The 23,196-nt window shown below is 37.8% G+C and overlaps 1 protein-coding gene across 4 annotated transcripts; it reads left to right on the top strand.

The window, feature by feature from the left end:
- Positions 1-1,377: 1,377 nt before the first annotated feature.
- On the top strand, positions 1,378-19,861 carry LOC108710807 (uncharacterized protein C12orf50 homolog). 4 transcript variants are annotated; one of them, XM_041586026.1, is made up of 8 exons: positions 1,378-1,658; positions 3,801-4,013; positions 5,089-5,182; positions 7,348-7,521; positions 17,389-17,469; positions 17,555-17,656; positions 18,157-18,237; positions 19,506-19,861. In XM_041586026.1, the coding sequence occupies exons 2-8, from the start codon at positions 3,984-3,986 to the stop codon at positions 19,508-19,510; spliced, it is 567 nt and encodes a 188-aa protein (XP_041441960.1). In that variant the 5' UTR covers positions 1,378-1,658; positions 3,801-3,983; the 3' UTR covers positions 19,511-19,861. The 4 variants fall into 4 exon arrangements, with proteins under 4 accessions (XP_041441960.1, XP_041441959.1, XP_041441961.1 ...); XM_041586025.1 differs by having other exon boundaries at positions 5,065-5,182; positions 19,506-19,856; XM_018251970.2 differs by lacking the exon at positions 1,378-1,658 and adding an exon at positions 1,665-2,332 and having other exon boundaries at positions 5,065-5,182; positions 19,506-19,856.
- The last annotated feature ends 3,335 nt before the right edge of the window (positions 19,862-23,196 follow it).

Here is a 23,196-nt window from a genome sequence, read left to right as displayed (position 1 = left end):
ACAGAAACAAGTCAAGTTTTTTTTATTTTTACTTTCTTACTTGTATTATACTGTTCAAAAATAATTGTTTGCTATTATGCAAGTTCAGTCACTCGAATTTTTTATTCACGTGGTGTTGCCACCGGAAAAAGGATTGAAGGAATTAAAGGAACAGCTTCAGATTAAATATGGGTATGGGATCCATTATCTAGAAACCAGTTATCCAGAAAGCTCCAGGACTTGCAAAGGAGATGGGGGGAAATACCCAAGAGATTTATTGGGTTACTACCAACTGCACCATTTTATAAATATTAACAGAGAAAGGGAGTGGGACAGTGGATAATAGATCAAGATCAAGAGGTGACTAAAACTTTATCCAAAATGTATAACATGGTACTAAACATAGAGGAATTTAAACCATTGTCATTTTGCTCTTCATGGGAGAAAGAATTGGGTAGAAATATACAAGACCATGAATCAATAAAGATTTTCAAACACGGGAATAAGATGACAAGGGCTGTGAAAGTAAAAGAAGCAATATATAAAATGGTGACCAGATGGCACTACACCCCTGTTAAACTCCATAAGATGCACCCACAGACATCCAACCTCTGTTGGAGATGTGATAAAGAGGTGGGTACATATTTACATATCTGGATAATATGTTCAAGATTGAAAGTCCCAGGTATTAGAGAGTATATACAAAATAACATCTATTAAAATTTGTGCTGATGATTATGCAGTAATACTACTGAATGTGTACCTAGAGAAAGCTAAAATGTTGGGGATGATTTACTTACCTTTCAACTAATCCAGCCTGCTAAAGCACTTATCCCAAGGAATTGGAAGTCAAAGGATCCCCCTACATATAATAACTGGTTAAAATCTGTGGATGAAATAAGAGAACTAGAGGAATTAACACACGTATATCACAATAATAGTGCAACGTATTGGCAAATATGGTCTCCCTGGCTTAGATTTATAGAATCAATGGAAATGGGAAAGGAGCACTAGGAAGACGTAGGGTAAATAATCTTGAAAGTGTATTAAGTATGAGACCTGAAATTAATGATATAGCGGACGTCTTACACTGATGGCAATACATGATATGATAAATGTATTAACAAAATGTACTTAATGACATGTGATGAAGACTGGTATTTGATATTACCCTGTCACTTCACCCTTTTTATGTACCCTTCCCTTATGCTTGGAAAAATTTATGAAATAAAGAAATATTAAAAAAAAAAGAGACGTCTTCCTTTTTATACCATAGAACAGTGACATCTACAGTCCATTTGTAAGAAATTGCCATCTTTGATTTTGTTGTTCAGTGAACTTACATGAAGCCCTGATTATCATAACAAAGGGTTGCCTGTGACTGCTAAGCCCTGCTGTGGGGATCATAAATTAACTTACTGTATGCGAGAAAAATTGCTCAACAGGATGTAGGCAAGTTGGGGGTTTATCACAGCATCTTGGCAGTTGGGAGGGTTTCTGTGGGGGCATGTGAGAAACCAGGATAAAAGAACGCTGACAGAGGAAAAGGGGGCTGGGCAGCTGGGAGGAAAAAAGAGGCAGCTGGGGAGCTGGAGAAGCCTGGGACAAGACAACATGTGAGGAATGCAGACCAGAGGGAAAGCCATGATGAAGCTGACCTCTATTCCATTGCTATGGTGGTAAAAACAATGTAGACTTGTATAATGTGTAACTTTAAATATTGTAATTATTGTCTAAGTGTAATCATGTGTAACAATCCATTGATTTATTTTACAATATATCACTTAATATGCGCTTATTGGTGTGGATTCATTGTCGGCTTGCTCAAAAGAACCAGAACCCTAGTAAGAGGGTTGAGGTATATTATTATTTATATAATAGCCTAAATTAACACATTTACTAAATTGCCAGGAGAATACTTTAACACAGGAAAGGGAAACAGTTTCCGATCTAAAATTAAGGACCACACTTGGGCAAAACTCTAAATTAGGGTCCACTTAGTTATCCAAAACCTTAGGGAACTGCCTGAATAAAGGGTAACTAAAACAGTCCCCTACATTTGTACAACAAGCTTTAATTAGAATAGCTGCTGTTTAATGCAACACTTAGCAACATTATGTCCCGCTTAACAAATTCCACTAAGGTTTAAATTTGTAAATTATGTAGCTTGCCAGGGCAAAAAATGCCTGTGCCTAAGTTATGCTGTCATTCTTATTTACTAGTGTACAGTATCAGTATATCTGTGTTCTCCGTGGTCATAATCATGTGACCTCCCTGCTCTGGAGCAGTTGGAGTCTGGTAATGATGGAGAGAATTTGAATACAGTCATAACCGCTAGTGGATGAAGCCAAGAGTAAGCAAATATTATCATGACATGAATAGATAAGACTTCATAAGACAGTGATATAATACTGGGCAGAAAAGACTGCAGGATGACATAGGGGTATGTTAACTAGGAAAGACAGGAAGAAGGAAGACAGGAAACTTAGGATAAATACAGAATAGCAAATGCTCTTTATTTCAACAAAAGTAAGGTTTTGGGTTTTTTTGAGAATTGTTAGAATATATTAGATTGAATTTGTATCAGGTTCTGCAGAATGACTGAAACTGACCACACATATATAAAACAGATAAGTGATTTATTGGTACTTAGCACAAAAGCTGAGGGACTCAGCAGCAATCCCATTGCAACCAGGCACTTTCAAGTACAGGCAGAAGTCACCTGGCAAACCACCAGGAAGAGCTTTATATATATGATTATTAAAACAGGATATATACTACTTGCATACTATATATAGTAAAATCAAGCACATCTTCAAACTAGCAAAAGCCTTCATACCATCTTTAAAGTGTTGTTCTATTAATAAAAATAGTATTAGTATTAAAGGAAAACTATAAAAAGATATTGCATAAAACCCTGCTTCATGTAAACAAACCATTTTCATAATAATATACTTTTCTAGTAGTGTGTGTCATTGGGTAATCATAAATAGAAAACTGCCATTTTAAAAAATAAGGGCCGCCCCCTGCGATCATACGATTCACTGTGCACACATACAAACTATACATGTTAGGTCACATGAGCCAATTAATGAGTTGTGTCTTTTGCTTCCTGTTACATTTGGGGGCAAATTTACATAGGGTCGAATATCGAGGGTTAATTAACCCTCGATATTCGACTGCCGAATGTAAATCCTTCGACTTCGAATTTACCGCAATTGCTACGATCGAAGGTAAAATCGTTCGATCGAACGATTAAATCCTTAGAATCGAACGATTCAAAGGATTTTAATCCATCGATCGAAGGATTTTCCTTTGATCAGAAAATTGTTAGGAAGGCTATGGGGACCTTCCCCATAGGCTAACATTGGCCTCGGTAGGTTTTACTTGCCGAAATAGGGGGGTCAAAGTATTTTTTTTTTTTTTTAAGAGACAGTACTTCGACTATCGAACGGTCGAAGTCGTAGTCGAAAGTAGAAGTAGCCTATTCGATGGTCGAAGTAGCCAAATTCGACCATTCAAAATTCAAAGTTTTTTTTCTTCTATTCCTTCACTCAAGCTAAGTAAATGGGCCCCTTAGAGTTGTAGTATTTCTGGTCAGGTGATCTCTGAGGCAGTACACAGACCATCACAAAATGGGGGTTCAAGGCAAGAAAAGTAAAAGGGCAATATTTACTTAAATATATATTCCAATTTGGTAAGATTCTTTAATATGCCACTTAATATGATATAAACTATCTGTTGCTTAAGTATTTATTTTGGGGGTATAGTTTTCCTTTAAGATTTATTTTTTCACTTGCTATTATTCTTCTTTATTGGAGGAAACCTGAAATGTCTTCATAGCTAATGCTGCTTGCTGGATGATGTGGGAAATATCATTCATGACATCAACAGAGTGTTCCTGGACATCATAACTTGCAGAGTCTTCAAAAGTTCCTGGAAAAAAACACATAACATCAGATTTAGCAGATTATGTGTGCATAACTTTTTCCAAAAACCAAATAATGTTGGGAGACTTGAGCGCCTTCATGGATGTAAGTGATTTCACTACAGTCTAGTTATTCATTTAACATAAAATAGATTAATGTCACTACTAGAGATAAGAAAACCAATTCCACAAACATAGACCTCAGGTGAAACAGTTTGCAACTACATTAAGGAAAACAATTAGCTGCCATTTTTTTAAATATTTATTTGTGTTGAAAAGCAGCAGAAGCCAATCATAATAGAGGAACAATAAATATTCTTTGATATTTGTGCCATTTTCCAACAAACACTAGTGAGTTGGGGGAAAGGACTAGGTTGGCATCTAGATGGTCTAGCAAAAAGGAGAACTAAACCCTAAAAATGAATGTGGCTAAAAATGCCATATTTCATATACTGAACTTATTACACCAGCCTAAAGTTTCAGCTTCTCAATAGCAGCAATGATCCAGGATTTCAAACTTGTCACAGGGGGTCACCATCTTGGAAAGTGTCTGCAACACTGCAACAATGCTCAGTGGACTCTGAGCAGCTGTTAAGAAGCTAAGCTTAGGGTCGTTACAAATTATTCAGCAGAAAATTAGGTTGGCCTGTAATATAAGCGGACGCTAAAAGGCTGATTATTAAATTCTGATGCTAATTGCACTGTTTTCTGTGCTGCCATGCATATTGTAAGTGGGTCCCTAAGCTCAGTAAGTGACAGCAGCACAGAGCATGTGCAGTGAATCAGCAGAAAAGAAGATGGGGAGCTACTGGGGCATCTTTGGAGGCACAGATCTTCCCTGCTAAAGGGCTGTGGTTGCCTTGGGCCTGTACAGAAGCCCAAAATATGTACAACATTTCTAGCTTCTTAGTTGGTTAGGCTTTAGTTCTCCTTTAAATTTAGCTAGGTGTTCTGGCTCATTGGCTGTATGTCTCCCATGTCTACAAAAATAGGGAGTTTACCATGGTACAACTGCACTACATTTTCACCCACCAAAATATTACTTTAAGGATCCATACAAATACCAGTAATTATACAAAATGGCTAGGGTGTGGTCAGTTTTGGGCTTGACTATGTAAATAAGCTAAAATGATTTAAGGTTCCTTTTGTAACTGCAGATTGGCGTGTTTTTATGTCCCAAGGAAAATGAGTCAGATGGTTGTGTGAACATCAGCTGCACATGTTTTCATATGCACCCTCGTTATATTAATGGACTGTTTTTACCATCAAATAGCAGTAAGTATGTCCATTTTGCATTAACATGGTACCTGTACCCCTTACAAAATTATGATAGCAACCACTATAAACATGCAGTGAGTTCTGGCCTATGTCTGGAGTGTCATTTTAGGAACTTTGGGACAAATGGGTTAATATCTGTCTACTCCAAACTGCAAAGCTTTGCTAAAGTGATCATTTGTCATGAAATATCTAAAAATCACCTCAGAGGGGTAACAAAGACTTAAAGACAAAATCCAGGTCAGGGCAAGCAAAATTCAGGATTCAGGTAAGAGTCACACTCACAACAGGAATCCAGGGATAGGCAGAGCACACTGGAAGAAGGTAGGCATTATACTGGGCATGCTGATGAGGTCAGGGGAACCCAGAGTTTAAGGATCTGGCCATTAAAAAAATGCAATAAAATCAACCAATAAAATAAGCAATTATACAGCGCTAGTGCTAGTGTATAAGTGAGCACTTGTCAAATTAGGTATTATATATATTTTTTGTTTGCTAAAGTACCCCAACCCAAAAATGTGTTGTCACTTTCTTGAGTACAGACAGGCAGATGATAATAATGGAGGGCAGCCATAACATGACTGGGGCTATTGTTTTATACAGAAACAGTAGCCAGCTCCTTGTAAAACAACTCCTATAATTTCCAATTTTTTTTGTCACATGACCCTTGTGTTGCCCAATAAAAACAGCAGCATTCGAAAAGTTTAATCTTTGAAAAACATGTTGCAGGGAGAACCGTGGATATTTATGAAAGGTTAGACCAAACAATCCCTTTCTTTTCAAATTTAATTACAGTGTTCTTGTATTTTATCATTCTTTCCTAGATTTTTTTTTCTCTGGATCAAAAGATGTGGAAACTGATTTATTGAGCTCTATAGATTTGTGATAAATACATTTTCACTTTGAAGCAGGCTTTGAAACTTTTTGTCCACTGCTCATAGGGGGAAATTTACTAAAGGGCGAAGTGGCTAATGCTGGCGAAAATTTGTGACGTCATATCAGCACTTCGCCGGTTTAATAACAGTAGCTGGCATAAATTCGCTGGCGTTATTTCGCCAACTTCGCACTCTAACGCCAGGCGAATTTTCGGTCTGGCGAAAGAGCTTTACTACGCAAATTCACTAAGTTTTTTATTTTACTGACCTTTATCGCCAGACTTGCCTTCGCCACCTCAGACCAGGCGAAGTGCAATAGAGTAGATAGGAGTTCCTCAAAAAAAAGTTGAAAATTTTTCTAAGTCCCAAAAAACGCTGGCGTTTTTTCCTATTTTAAGGGTGAGACTGAAAAAGGTCGTAAATTTTTTTTGGGGGTACCCTCCTTCCCCACTACATTTGCTAACATATGGCACCTAAACTATACTGTGGGCACATGTGTAGGGCATTATAACAACTTTATATAATTTTATTAAGGTTCCCTGGCCTTGTGTAGTGCAATGTATTTGCTGCGGCATATACGTCCATAGTACTTTAACTGCACACCGTATGCTAATTAGCCAATGCTAGCGTAATTTCGCTGGTGTAATTTTGCCAGCGTTCGGTACCCTGTGTGCAACATCAGATCTTCGTGAATTAGCGTTGTCCAGGGGAATTTATGCCTGGCGAAGTGTTACGATGTGCGCGAAGCCAGCGCTGGCAAATTTTATGTTAGTGAATTTGCCCGCTAGTTGGAGAAAAAAAAAGGATATTTTTCCCCCGTCGGTAAATCCAATGTAGAAAATGTCAGGGCCCAATATATGGGAACTATGGGAACATTTCTTGGTCACATGGCCAGTATTTCAATAAAATACCAGCCAAAGCTGGCACCGGTATTACAAATTTACCAACAATATATCTAATTCACAAAAAAAGGTATTGTCCCCCCCAACGGGCTTATGGGCTCTAATAGAGCCCATAAGCCAGTTGGGGAGACAATACTTTTCACCCTATGTTGCATAAACCACATAGCATAGCAAAGAGCACCTATCTTGCAAAAATAATTTATCCAAGCAACAATATATTTAATTCACAAAAAAATGTATTGTCTCCCCAACCGTGCTCTTTGCTATGCAATAAAGGGTGCAAAGTCTGCAACAGGTCAAATCATCAATAGCATTTATACACCACCTGTTTAACATCGTATCTATGGTAGCCTGATTTTGCTGATTTTTTTTTTTTTTTGCCATATAGATGTCATAGACAATCACGTTTATCATAAACGGGAAGAAATATGTAAAGACTTTAAATATTTGGCATTCAGTCAAGGTGACATGTGGATACCTATCTACCCACCTCTAGTTGTAACACTAAATGCATCTGAAGATGATGACGAAAGTGATGAAGTGGAAAACAAGAATGAAAATGGTAAATTGTCTAGATACGTGTCATAGTGAATAAAAAAAATCAGGCACTTTGCCCTGGATCAACTTGTACTATGAGCCATCTTTCAAAGCCCTGTATTCCTTTATTTGTTAAAAAGTCATCCATTCCCTTCGTAAAGCTATCTAATGCATAAACCAGTGCGACTGATTCAGGGAGAGAATTCCACATCTTCACAGCTCTCACTGTAAAAAAAATCCCTTCCGAATTTTTAGACTGAACCTCCTTTCTTCTCTTGTCAGCTGGAAGAACCTACTGTACTGGTATACAGTATAAAGTATTAGAGAGATTCTTAAATGATCCCCTTAAATATTTATACATAGTAATCATACCCCCCCAAGCGCCTCTTCTCCAGCGTGAACAAGATTTTCCATACATTTTACCAGCTTAGTTGCCCTTCTCTGGACCCTCTCTAATTCAATAATTCAATAATTCAATTGGAGTTTCCTATCCAAACGCAAACTACTTCATTAAGCCCATAAGCCAGTTGTTTAGAAATCAGTCGTTTGTGGGGCACTGTATCAAATGCTTTGACAAAATCCTTCGAAGTAAAATTGAATATTGAATTTGAAGGTATTTAGCACAAAGCTTCGATCGAATGATCAAATAAAAATCGAACAATAAAATCGTTCGAATCTAACGATTCAAACGATTTTAAGTGATCGATCGAAGGATTTTTATTCGATCACAAAAAACTGGGGAAGGTCCCCATAGGCTAACATTGCACCTCGGTAGGTTTAAAGTGGCGAAGGTATGAAGTCGAAGTATTTTTTAAAGAGACAGTACTTCGATTATCGAATGGTCCAATAGTCGAACAATTTTTACTTCGAATCGTTCGAATCATTCGATTCGATCAAATTCGATCGAATTTGACCAATTAGACATTAGATGGTCGAAATACCCAAAAAATACTTCAAAATTTGAATATTTTTGCATTTGAATTATTCACTCGAGCTTAGTAAATCTGCCCCTAAGTGTTTATTGCAGAGTGCGGTGCAACATTTCGGGCGGACCCCTTTGTCAAGCATACGGAACATACATGAGGTGCATATAAATACACAATACATTAATTAACCAATTAAACCACCCACAAATCATCCCCCAATCCACGAAGAGCAAAATTCACAAGGGAAACATCTTCAATTTAGGTGTGTAATCACATTAAGAGACTAAAAAGTTTCAGTATGAAAAAGATTTTTTACAAAGAATATTTCTAGTAGAAAAATTTTTTAGTAGAAAATTTATTTTGGTAGAAATGTTTTTTCTGTGTATAAATTGTCCAATCCTCCATCTTGGTTTCTTCCTTCATAGGTATTGTGGCAGAATTACACAGGGTGATAAAAAAAAGCAATAAAAAGTGCAAAAATGTCCTTAATGGTACAAAAATTTAATATGCTGAAACCAAACAGAAATTATACAATATTTAGGCAAAATTTAAAACAGGATAAAAAACTATTTTAAATAGTAATTAAAGTATCTTACCCTACAGGAGGACAATGTAGTGTGTGATAAACTTTCCCTGATTAAATAGCAGAATATTGAGCGTTCATCTGCAAAAAATATATAACCCCCACTATTCAATATACAAAAAACAAGACATTCATCGTATTCATCGTTCAATCCCTTAGGATACTTAGTTCCCAGCAGCCATATCCAGTAGTATTCCCTTTGATGTAATAACCTTTTTACACCCTGACCTTGCTTAACATTTATCTTTTCCAAAATTTGCCATCAAAATTGTGCCACCTGATGAAATGCATATGAAAATGTCTAGTCAACAGTGTTTCTTTTTTCTCTTTTTGTCCTTTTGTAGTTTTATCACTTGCTTGCCTACTTTCAATTTCGGGCCTCTGAGGTTCCCCAGGTAGACTATCTACTAGCTTAAAATTCCGAATCACAGATTTGTGTTCATTTAACCGCATCTTTACAGGTCTTGTAGTTTGCCCTATATAGGCTTTACCGCACAGGCACTTAAATGCAGTTAATCACATTAGAGCTGTCACACGTGGAAAAGCACTTTACACAATGCTTGGTACCCAATGTAGGATGCATTACCACTTCACCTGGTATAATCCCATAACAATAACCAAATTTCCAATATGGAAAGGTGCCCTTTGTATTGACACTGCTGTGTAAATCCTTAGTGGATACTTGTCCTGGTTTGATTATGTCCCCAATATTCCTACCTCTCCGGTAGGCGAACAAAGGGGGAAGCTTGAATAGATGTCCAAATTTGGGGTCTGCCTTAAGTATTTCCCAATATTTCAGAATAACCTTCTTACATATTTTAGAATTAGTATCAAAAGTAGTAACAAAGGGTATACGTGATGAACAGCAGTTTCTCTTCTGGTTAACGTTTCCTAATGCGGGGGCCTTTTGACCTCTTCTTTAATAGTGAAAAGCTCCCTTTTTTTGTAACCTTTCTCAACAAATTTCTGTATCACCTTTGTAGTTTCAGATTCAAATCACCTCATTTGAGGTGATACACTTAACCCTTAATAGCTGGCTTCTAGGGTGACCTCTAAATAAACCCAGAGGATGAAAACTTGGATTGTACAAAATTATTTTTATCAGTTGGTTTAATGTACAGAGAGGTTACAAAAGAATTTCCAATCCGTGTCATGGTTTATTTAGAGGTCTCCCTAGAAGCCAGCTATTAAGGGTTAAGCTTATCACCTCAAATGAGGCTCTATTTGAATCCAAATCTACATAGGTGATACAGAAATTTGTAATGCATCCTACATTGGGTACCAAGCATTGTGTAAAGTGCTTTTCCACGTGTGGCTATAATGTGATTTACTGCATTAAGTGCCCGTGCGGTAAAGCAAACTGTAGGGCAAACTGCAAGACCTGTAAAGACGCGCTTAAATGAACACAAATCCTTGATTCTGAATTTTAAGCTAGTAGATAGTCTACCTGGGGAACCACAGGGGCCCAAAATTTAAAGTAGTCAAGCAAGTGATAAAACTGCAAAAGGACAAAAAAGGAAAAAAGAAACATTGTTGGCTAGACATTTTCATATGCATGGCGCAATTGCAATGGCAAATTTTGGAAAAGATAACGGTTAAGCAAGGTCAGGATTTAAAAAGGTTATTACATCAAAGGGAATGCTACTGGATATGACTTCTGGGAACTAAGCACCCAAAGGGATTGAATGAGGAATACAATATGTCTTGTTTTATGTAAATAATTAAATAGTGGTTCTATTTTTTTTGCAGATGAACGCTCAATATTCTGCTGTTTAATCAGGAAAAATTTTATCACACTCTCCATTGTCCTCATGTAGGGTAAGATACTAATTACTATTTAAAATATTTTTTTTTAAATTTTGTATAAATGTTGTATAATTTCTGTTTAGTTTCAGCATATTAAATTTTTGTACCATTAAAGACATTTTTGCACTTTTTTAATCATTTTATCACCCTGTGTAATACGGCCACAATATGTATGAAGTAAGCAACCAAGATGGTTTTTCTATTAGAAATATTCTTTGTAAAAAATCTTTTTTGGGCGTGGCCTAAGCACGCAATGCGTTAGTAGCTATTTCACAGCAGCTCCCGGGACAACTTAACAAATAACTGACCAGACACAATAAATGGCGCAGATGAAGTAATTTCATCACCGCTAATACCAGAATACTCCTCAGCATGGGTAGAGTGAAAAAGACGCAATCCCCGCTGAAGCTTACTTCTTTCTACACGAAAAAGCCGGAGCTGGAAGATATCCAAGATGGCGCCAAAACACAATCGGAGGACTCCGTGTTGCAGCAAAGTTCCCCAGGTACAGCTAAAGTTGCACCCTCCACTCCACACAAACCCTCTACATCGGAGCAACATATCAAGGATATGTTATCAGCCTTCTGGGCAGATCTCCAAACGGACTTTAAAAATATGATGAAGACCTGAAGTCGGAGATAACTGCCTTAGGCAATAGAACAGGGCATTTGGAGGATAAAATGTCGGAAATGGTTAGTGCTCATAATAACCTGGTGGATGAGACATACAAAACAAGGGAGAATCTAGTTGATATGAAACGCAACTAATTGATCGCATTCACCGTGTCTACAAATCCAAAAACACCCCTCAGACGGCACAGAGAGATACAATAACTAGAATGCACTTCTTCCGTGCAAAGGAAGGGTTACTCCAGGCAGCTAGAAATTCGGAAAATAAACCTGACAAATTGAAGAATATAAAACTATTCACAGATCTTTCTCCAATGACATTACAAGCCAGAAGGGAATTTAAAGAAACAACTGCTCTATTGCGACAGCACAGCATTCCTTATCGGTGGGGATTTCCACGGTGGCTTATTATAATATAAGACGGATCCTCGACTAAAATTACAACTCCAGCACAAGGGGCTACCCAAGTCCGCATATTGGGCTTACATCACATCAAACAGGCCAAACAATTGCAGGAACAACAGGAGGAAGATCCGACTCTGCACACATGAAGAAATACGTGAAGTATTATAAAAATGTTTCTCTGTGTCTATCTAAGGGTGACATTCTCCTGGGAAATCTGCTGGGTGCATGTTAGTGTTACTTGGCTGATTGGTCAACCCCCGATATAGACTCTACCCTGAGGGCTCTTACAGGTATAGAGCCCCACGGTTCAGTGGGAATATCCACTATCATTATGTTAATGTTTTCTCTTTCATATGCATTTTCTCTTTCTCTCTTTTTCCCTCCTCCTATCCCCTCTTGGTATGCGTATCCTAGGATTTTATTTACTTTTTGGTGTATTTTATGTAAATGGTCCAGTGAGGTTAACACATGGGTGACATTATGCATTCAACGTATTAACCATAATGCCATTTAATATAGTAACTATCAATACTAAGGGTCTTAATAGTCCTTACAAAAGATCTTCTTTACTTCATGAAGCAAAAAAGCAAAAAGCTGACATAGTATTTATACAGGAGACCCATTTTACTCCATCCACATTATGTATGCCAAAAAACAGAACATTTTCTATAATTTATTCTGCCCCAGCACAAAAGAAGAAGACTGGTGTAGCAATATTAATAAATGAAGCCTTAGACTTCACCTACATTAGTCACCATGTGGACCCCAAAGGACACTGTATTATATTGAATTGTATTATTAATCAAAAGCCAAACACCCTAGTAAATTTATATTCCCCTAACACATCCCAACTTGCATTTATCAAAGGAGTTATGTAGTAAATAATATCCCTGAAATACGGATCTCTGATACTAGGAGGAGATTTTAACCTCGCCCCTAATCACGTAGTGGACAGATCTCAAACCTCCAAAAGTAAGCCCAAGACTAGACTTTCCCCATTTCAGATTCTTATGCAAAAATATGGACTACTACTTGGAGACTTCAACACCCTAGTGAAAAAGATTATACATTTTACTCCCATGTACATTTAACATATTCCAGGATTGATCTAATACTGATACAAAAAGGTTTGCTAGACTACCTTGATCATACTCACTTAGACCTCATTACATGGTCGGACCATGCCCCCTATGACAACGACGATAAAAGATCAGACTCATATATCCTCAAGAGCTCAATGGAGACTGAATCCACTATTGATATCTAAAAACATCATTCAAAGAGAAAGTAAGTAAGGCCATTCAAGAATACTTCTTGTTGAATGATAATAACCAATGCAGTACCTTTACTTTTTGGAATGCCCACAAGGCATTTGTTAGAGGTTTTCTTATTAAATTGGGTTCTAAATACAAAAGAGAAAACATATAACATACCAAAATCTGTTGCTTAAACTATACACTCTATAAAATACTCATAAACAATTATCTAGTCAAGCTACAAATGTTTTAATTACTGAAGCCAAAAAAGAATTACAAAATGTAGCTATGATACTAATGCAAAGTAAACTATCGTTTATTAAAGCTGCGCAATACAGAATGGGGAACAGAGCATCTACACTTTTAGCACAACAGCTACGATCCAATCAAGTGAAAAAACGAATTCATATGGTAAAAGATAAACAAAATAATCCCATTTATTATCCGAAGGAAATAGGGAATAGATTTGCTGAATTCTACAAACTCTTGTATAATATTGAAGAGGACCCCAATGTAATGTCCCCCACTATATCTGAAGTAGATGAGTTTTTAGACAAAATTAAACTACCACAGGTGCATCAAACAAAGTGGGCGCAACTCAAAAACCCAATAACTGATTCAGAAGTCTTGAAAGCAATATTATCTTTCCCCAGCAATAAGGCCGCAGACCCAGATGGGCTCACCCATATATACTACAAGACATTATCTCCTCTATTAATCCCTTATTTAACAAATACTTTTAATGCAGCCTTTAGCTCAGGATATTTCCCTAAAGAAATGCTTACATCGCAAATTATAACAATACCAAAACCTGGGAAAGACCCAAATTTAGTACAAAATTACAGATTATGATCATCTTATTGAATGCAGACTTAAAAATCGATGCCAAAATCATAGCTATGCGATTACAAACAATTATGCTGGAAGTTATAGACCCTGATCAGGTGGGATTTACAACAGGCAGAGGAGCTCCTGATGGCACTCGAAGAGCTATAGACATCCTACACTGGATAGAATGCACTCGAACGCCTTTTCTGCTTCTTTCTCTAGATGCAGAGAAGGGGTTTGACCTATTTGACAAGAGTACTACATAGATTTAAATTCCCAGTAGAAATTATTAAAGCAATATTGGCGCTATACACGGTTCCCTCTGCACAAATTAATACTAATGGAACTCTTTCTGCCCCCTTTGATATAACCAATGGAACTCGCCAGGGGTGTCCACTGTACCCTTTGATTTCCTCCCTGATGATTGAACCCTTAGTTCAAGCTATACGCCAGGATCATGATATCAAAGGGAATAACATATTAGGCTCTGTTCATAAGGTAGGCCTTTTTGTTGATGATACTGTTATCTACATGTTTCACCATTCTCACTCACTACATAAACTAATGTTATTACTACAAGATTATTCTAAAGTTTCATATTACAAACTCAATGTAACTAAAACACAAGCTGTCTGTATTAATGTCCCGGAAAGTGAAGTTATTTCTATTAAGCAAATATATAAGTTTGAATGGACGGACCTTGTGTTCCCTCCAGGTGACATTGTTAAAGTGAATTTCACCAAGTTGTATCACAATTTATATAATGACATTAATGCTTGGAAGACTCAGTATTTATCCTGGTTGGGAAGGCTTCAGGCTTTAAAAATGTTAGCACTACCAAAAATCCTGTATATGTTTAGAACAATCCCCGTACATATTCCAACAAGTTACATATTGAAATTGCAGAAGAGCTTTAACCATTTTTTATGGGCAAATAAAACAACTAGAGTATCACAAAAGATCCTGCAATTACCAAGATCATCTGGGGGACTTAATGCCCCTAATATTATGGGTTATTATAAAGCTGCTACCCTTGCAATGGGTGCAAATAGAGCAGAGCTCAATACTCCCTCTACTGCTGCCACAAGTCATGGGCACTCATGGGCACTCCAACTCAAATCGTGGATGACCTTGGATACGGATAAGCAATGGGTGCAAATAGAGCAGAGCTCAATACTCCCTCTACTGCTGCCACAAGTCATGGGCACTCCAACTCCTCTCAAGTTTATTGACTTACAAGATGCCCCACCCACAGTAATTCATTCAATAAATATCTGGCAAAATCATAAAATAATTTTTAAAACATCACTGCAGATATCTCCTATGGCACCAATGTCAACATTGGATCTCCTCATACCAGATCTTAAACTAACCCGATGGGGTGACTTTCGCCTAGCACAAATACACTACCTCACTAAGAAATTACAACTACTGTCATTTGAGGAGCAACAACAAAGACATCTCTTTCCTAAAATGGTGTTCTATCAATATTTACAAATAAGGCATTTTCTGAGATCTAATAATGCCATCCCTCTCAGGGAACCAACTCCTATGGAAAGGTGGCTGATCAACTTAACACCAACTAAAGGGGGAATATTACCTGGTATATGACTCCACATAAACTACAGCGCATCTACAGGAATATACATGTTGGAGAGGATGCCATCAGAAAGGAGATATGTTACACATATGGTGGGAGTGCCCTAAACTCCAGCGGCTATGGCCACAACTTGAGACGTTTTGTAAAAATAAATGGAACTTACATATCCAATTTACTCCAGAAGTAATAATACTTGGCCTCATTAGCCCAAATGTTCCAAAAGAGTTTCTCACAATTTTACACCATTTGATCTTTGTGGTTAGACAACTTATTGCACGAAAATGGAAGTCTGTAAAAACCCCATCAGTTCAACAAATTACTCAGAACTTTGACTTACACTACCAATATGAAAAAATGGCAGCCATGGCCACCAATACCATGGGAAAATTCTACAAGAATTGGGATAAGTGGATTACCATAAGGCATAAAACTGGGTCATAAGAAATATGGTTTAATGGTACCCCTCCCCCCTCTCTTCTTTACTTTTAATCTCTGTCTTTTCTATTCTAATTTAATTTTGTTATGATTACTATGTGGATGGAGCACTTGCTCTATTATGGAAAAAACTTGAAAATCAATAAAGAAATATATTGGAAAAAAAAATCTTTTTCATACTGAAACAGTTTCTTCTTTAAATGTGATTACACACCTGAATTGAAGGTGTTTCCCTTGTAAATTTTGCTCTTCAAGGGTTGCGGGATGATTTGTGGGTGGTTTAATTGGTTAATTAATGTAATTTAATGAACATATCAGACAATGTTCTGCCTCTAATCATGCAAAGTTAGGTCTGACAAAACTGGTGACGGTCTCCCAATGATATTGTCAGATCGGCAATACATGCCTAGAAATTATCAGTAGCAGACTGAAATCTTCTAACCTGTCTGATCGACTGAACGACCCATCGACATGGCGCGAAAGATGTCAGGACACTCTACGCACAGTCCGAAATCAAATTTTTGTGTCTATGGCCAGCTTTACTGGCCTATAATTGCCAGGCTAAATTCGTAATCCCTTTTTTAAATATAGGAATGACATCAGCTTTCCTCCAATCCATAGGTACTATACCAGATGAAAGCAAGTCTGAGAAAATCAGAAATAGAGGCCATTCTAAAACCAAACGAAGCTCTTTTAGAACCTAAGGGTGTATTTCATCTTGCCCTGGCGCCTTGTTTACATTAATTATTATTAAAGCTTTATGAACTATATCCTGAGTCAGTCATTGATTAGATTGAGCTGAGCCATCAGTGCAGCTATGAAGTGAGCCTGGGAACTCTGACTCCTCTATTCTATACACTGAAGAAAAAAAATGATATAACACATTTGCCTTTTCTGTATCTGTTTCAACCATACTGTTACCATTATTTAAAGGAGCCAAAGTTAATGTTAGTGTTAGCCTCTGCCGCTATGCACTCCTCATTTTCAATCATTGCCTTCCAGATTGCTGGTTTACAACATTTATTATAGTGTTTATGTCCCATAGACTTCTTTCTCTTCATTCCTGGTAACTTTTTTACTTCTATATTGTGTGAGAGAGATGATTGACAAAGCACTGGTAGGTAGCATGCTGCATCCCCCATTTAGGGGCAGATTTATCAAAGGAAATACTTCAAATCGAATTAGATCGAATGCGATATTCCTTCGATTCAGCCCAATACGGACCTATTCTATTGAAAACGGACCTATTCGACCCAAAAAAACTTCGACCATTGGTTGGTCTTTTTGAATTTCGAATTTCGAAGTTTTTTCAATTCGAAATTCGACCGTTGATAAATCTGCCCCTTAGAGTGTACATATACTTGATATACTATGTTAACATTGGTTACTAAAAAATACCTCTTTCATTGTTATTATTTATTTAGAGGATTATGTTGAGCCAAGAGTAAAGACCACAGAGGAAATAGAAGAGGAAAAAGCTTTGAGTAATATATGCTGGCAAGCAGGTATTGGGCTGCATGAGTTCTGCTCTTTTTTGCTCATCATTGCTTGCTAATTTGTATTCATACACTATTTACTTTCATTTTTCAGGACAGTATTTTCAAGTTAACAATTCTTATGAAACACCTTTGCCTAATTTCATGGACAGAAGGGATCAGATGCATGTTAAAGCTTCTAAAGACCCGCAGGAAGGTCTGCAAATAATATCTGTAATTTTATTTAGATTTAATCGTATCTTGTACATCTCTACAAACAAATAAAAAACTTCAGTAACACCCTACCCTTACTTTATACCACTGGCTTCTTATAATGGGATCTTTGTGCTAATCGATAGAAAGATCAGGCTTTTCTTAGGTGCAATATTCTGGCAAATAAGATCATTCCTTTAGGGTAATGGCACTAAGAGCATGTTGCACCTCCAAGTATACTAAAAACACATCACCCAATACTGCCCCCACTGACTTGCATCAGAATAGCATGCAGGTGATTTCTATGCCTACAAATTCAGATACCACCTTTTTAAAACTTCAGCTATCAGTGTTCCAAAAATCCACCTGTTTCAGGTATTTGCCACTGCAAAAAAAATGTCTCTTTTCCATTTAATCAACAACGAACCTACCTTATTTGTAAACAAACATTGTAGTGAGTAGGGCTTCTGTAACCAACATCTGCTGTGTTTTTATTTTTTCTAGATGGTGATTTTACCCTTTTAAAGGGATATATATCTGATAAAGATTTATCCATGTACCTTACAAATGAAAAACAACACAATGGTGGGTTATGAAATGTTTATACCCTTTCTTGGTCAGCAAGACAAGAATTTGGGTACTAATGTATTTGAATATGTAAGGGAATTTGAAGAAAGTGAGTACAGCCACCCAGCCTTCCAATGCCTGACAAAAATAGTACAGGTACTATTTTATCTGAACAAGCTGAAGGGCTGAAACTACTGCCACAAACATAAACATGTTTTTTATTTATATTTAAGTTTTGATACATATTATGGACACTGATACTAGGACTTTGAGGACCATGGCCCTAAGGGTATTGTACTTGGGGATAGAGATTAATTTACATTAGACACCCCATCCCAAAAAAGTAAGGTACTAGGTGTGTGTGAATTTCTTTTAAATTTAGCTCACACTTCACCAAGAGTTTGGGGGGTGGCTGTTAATGCCAATTGACCGTATCCCATTAGGGTACTGTCACACCTGGAGATTCGGGGAGATTTAGTTGCCCGATGACTATCGCCTCTTCTTTGGGACGACTAATCTCCCCAAACTGCTTCCCTGTGTCTTCCGCCTGCTACAATAAAAAAATGGCTGTGGCATGGCACTCGCAGCGCTTCTTTTTCCCGAAGTCGTCCGAAGTTTCCTCGTAAAGCAACTTCGGAAAACGAAATAAGAGCCGATTAGTCGCCTGGTGACTGAATCTCCCCGAATCTCACAGTGTGTCCTTACCCTTATAGACAGGAGAATTTGTTCAAAGCTCCTTATATACCTTTGAACAAACAAACCCTCCCTTTCCTAAGATGCAGCCTTTGAGCAGCTTACCAAAGGGCTTTTCAGTGGACAGGAAATTTTTTATGAGTTCCCCCTATGCTCAGCAGAACCAGGAAGGAAGTTCTAGAGTGAAACTGGTTTAATTTATTTTTTTTGGTTCCAGAAATTCTAACACCTAGTTTTACTTACAGTAAAAGAAAAACACCCTAGCAATTATGATGGTGAAACGTCCTTCCTTTGATTATATGTATTATTCAGCATAGAATTTGTTGTTCCTGTATTCAGGGGTGCCGGAAGTGCAATCAAACCTGGGCCCTCCACAGACGGCTGGGCAGGAGGAAATATTACAGTGCGCATGCCACCAGCACTCTGGCACGTGATGCATAGGGGGGAGGGCCCGACAGGGGGGCACAGGTGTCCATCCTGTACCAGGGCCTGCCGGAAAGTAGTAACAGCAGTGCCTGTATTAGTGTTTTATATTAAATATCAGCTAGTTTGTGATACATTTCTTATAAGATGTTTTGTATATTCTTTAACAGATTAGATGAAGCAAAACAAAGTCAAAAAACCTTTCAGCACAAATTGAGAATTTGTCCACACAAAGGAAGATCCCAGCTACCTGATTAGAAGTTAGAAGGAGAAGCAAATGAGAAAGGAGAACAAAATAAACCTTACAAAAGATTTTATTACAAGTGTGTTTTTTTAATGTCTTTTTGGGTTTACCTTCCCACATGTAATGCTGTTTAATAACTGATGACACATCATGGCATCTCAGTAGTACCACTGTCAGGCACTTTCCATTCAATTGAATGAGAGGCAGCAGTTGGGGTTGTATTAGACACTTCTCTTCAGCTGTAGAAATCCTGTGTTCTTTGTCAACACATGAGAGCAGATTCCCTAAAGGGCAAAGTGACTAATGCTAGTGAAAATTCAACAGTGTGACGACATTTCGTAACTACGCCAATTCACTAACGGGCGCAGGCGTTACTTCGCTAGCGAAGGAGATAGATGCTAGCGTTGCTTCACACTAACGCCAGGCTCTGGCGAACGGACGTAACTCCACAAAAATTCAGTAAGAGGTGGCTTTTACTGAATGTTACCTCTTGCACGAGACTTGCCTTCGCCACCTCAGACCAGGCAAATTTCAATGGAGTGGATAGGACTTCCTCAATTTTTTGTTGAAAAATTTTCTAAGTCCCAAAAAACGCTGGCATCTTTTCCTTTTTTCAGGGTGATAGCCTGCAAAAGACCATACCTGGGGTACCTGGGTTCCCCCCTAACATATGGCACATAAACTATACACTGGGCTCATGTGTAGGGCACTATAACAACTTTATTTTATTACGGTTCCCTGGCCTTGTGTAATGTAATGTATTTGCTGCAACATATACATCCATTCAACTTTCACTTCCCGCTGTATGCAAATTAGCCAACGCTATTGCAACTTCGCTTTGCGAAGTAATGCTAGCACAACTTCGCCAGCATTCAGCACCCTGGACGCAACTTCTCATTTTAGGGAATTAGCGTTGTCCTGTCAAATTTACACCTGGCGAGGTGTTGCAAAGTGGGCAAAGTGGTCGCTAGCAAATTTGCAACACTTAGGGAATTTGCCCCCATGGTTCCTGTGTTTTGATGTGTTTCATTGAATTAAATGAAAGGATTCTTGATGCTGGTATAGGATCTTTTAATGGATATGCTCAGAGCATGGGCTTTTCTGGGTAAGGGATCTTTCTGTCATTTTGAACGCCATGCTTATTCTTAATTATAGTAGATTTAATTACAGTTGTTTTTCAGGGGACCAGGAAAAAATTATATAAAATCCAGGAAAATGTATAATCAGTGAAATGTGTTAAAGCAACTTATTGTTCAAGTATTCAACATATATGAGCAGAAGAGTCAGTTTTACTTTGAAATACAATATTTACAATATTTTACTGTGTTAATGACAAGGGTTATGAATTGCAGCATTAATGTTACACTATGGGGGGCATGAGCAAGGCCTCGCTGACGCATGCACAACCTAAAAGAATAAGATATTTGCAACTACTACTTCTGGGTGCCAAAAGTGAGGCACCCCAAGTGATTCTATTTACTTATCTGACACCCCAGGCTGGTGCTCATATCAGCAGAAAACTGCACCCGCCCAGGGTTATTCCACCTTGCACCACAGAGCAATTGTTTTCCGGCTTCTTCTTTCTTCTCGCAGCTGTGTATGCGCATTAGAGCGAAAAGCCGAACTTTAATGAAAAAGCTCTTTGGTGCTTGCTGGAGTAACTCCGGGCCAGTGCAGTTTTTTCCTGACAGGAGCACCGGCCGGGATGTCAGGTAAGTAGATACAATCACTTGGGGGTGCCTAACTTTTGGCACCTCCAAGTAAAAACACATTTCTTTCTCCTTTAGGGCTGAACTCCACGGCGCGTTGATGTTCGATTCATCGCCATGTGATGACACGCATGTGACATGTCGCATGTGCAGAATGTAATGGAACTGAACATGAAATCACAGGTACAAACTACATGTATCCGACTGTCAGATATATACAAAATTTGCTCTTAAAGTGACCAAATTCTGAAACCCACCAGAAAAATACTGTGTTAATTTATTGAGGGTATTTCCAGTTAGCACTTAGATGTATAATGCAGAGAGTGATATTCTGAGATAATTTGCAATAAGTATTTATTTATGGTTTTTTATTTATTTAGCTTTAAATTCAGCAGCTGTTCAGTTTAAAATTTCAGCATCTGGTTGCCAGTGTCCCGACCCTATCAACCATGCATTGATCTAAAAAAGAGACTGGAATATGAATAGGAGAGGGCCTGAATTGAAATATGAGTAATAAAAAGCAGCAATAACAATACATTTGAAGCCTTACAGAGCATTTGTTTTTTAGTCAGTGACCCCCATTTGAAAGCTAGTAGGAGTAAGAAGAAAGCAAATAATGAAAAAACTATATTGAAAAAATGGAGGCCAATTGAAAAGTACCTTAGCCATTCTATAACATACTAAATGTGAAACACCCATTTAAGGTTTTTAGCTTAATCATTTCCTTTAGTGGTTCTTGCAAATTATTAAGCAGAAAATAAGCTGGCCTATCATATAAGCTGATGCTACAGGTCTGATTTTTAAATTGTGATGCTAAATGCACTGGTTTCAGAGCTGCATTGCGCTGCTAACCTGAATTAATAACTATCAGCCTTATATCTTGATATTAATATTGTATATATACAGTATATTGTTGGACACTAAGATCAGGTAACGGACAGCAGTCCAGAGCACAAAGATGAAAAGTGGTTGCTGGTATAGAAGCCCAAAATATAATATGCAATATTTCTGGCCTGTGTGTGACCACACACAGGCTGACTGAATTCAAATCAATGGAACAGGGGCACTGAGCAGATCTGCTTCTCTCAGCCTGCAAAATTACCTGTGTGCCCCTAGCCTTAGTTTATCAGGCACCACAGTGTGGACTTATTGTTGCCATGTTTTGGGTGATTTTTTGGTGCCTAAATAATCCAAGTCTAATGTCAAGTAGGTTGACAGGTTGCTATTTGGATGGGCTTCTTGCAGTATTAGAGAGCAAAGCACTGGCAGCCAACCTGGAGATGCTGTTGGCAGATGCTACGAAGTTTCTGACGAAGTCCCAAAGTGATGAAACGCATAAGGCAAGGGCGGTGACATCATCTCCAAGTGCCATGGGGAGTTACGGCGGGTGGAAGCAACGCGGGTCGGAGCTTAAACCAGTATAACAGCATGCATAGTAACTTTGACCCCAGAGTGGAGATCTGATGCGCCTTTTTAAAACTTCTCAAATGTTAGTGGAATGTTTATTTTTTATACATGTAATAAAAAGGATTTACACTATTTTCTACACTCAGCATGGAACAATCATAGGGGTATATTTATCAAAGAGTGAATTTAATAGTGAAGTTCAGCCACTAAAGTGATATTCCGCCACTTCCCATTCATTTCTGTGGGGTTTTTAAAGGCGTATTTATCAAAGGGTGAAATTTCACTTTCACCCATTGATAAATACGCCTTTCAAACTCCCATAGAAATGAATGGAGAGCTGCGGAATTTCACTCTAGTGGCGGAACTTCACTCTTTGATAAATTTACCCCATAGAGTACTTCATCCTGATTATATCTGTTGAATGAATTCAAAGTTTTAAATGTTTGTAAGTACCCAATTTATAAGCAAGGCACGTGCTGGATATAAGAAGTAATCTAGCCG

This window comes from Xenopus laevis, chromosome 3L (assembly GCF_017654675.1).
Source record: "Xenopus laevis strain J_2021 chromosome 3L, Xenopus_laevis_v10.1, whole genome shotgun sequence".
NCBI lineage: Eukaryota > Metazoa > Chordata > Amphibia > Anura > Pipidae > Xenopus > Xenopus laevis.
Note: the sequence above shows the minus strand (reverse complement) of the source record. Positions and strands in the feature narration are given on the sequence as shown.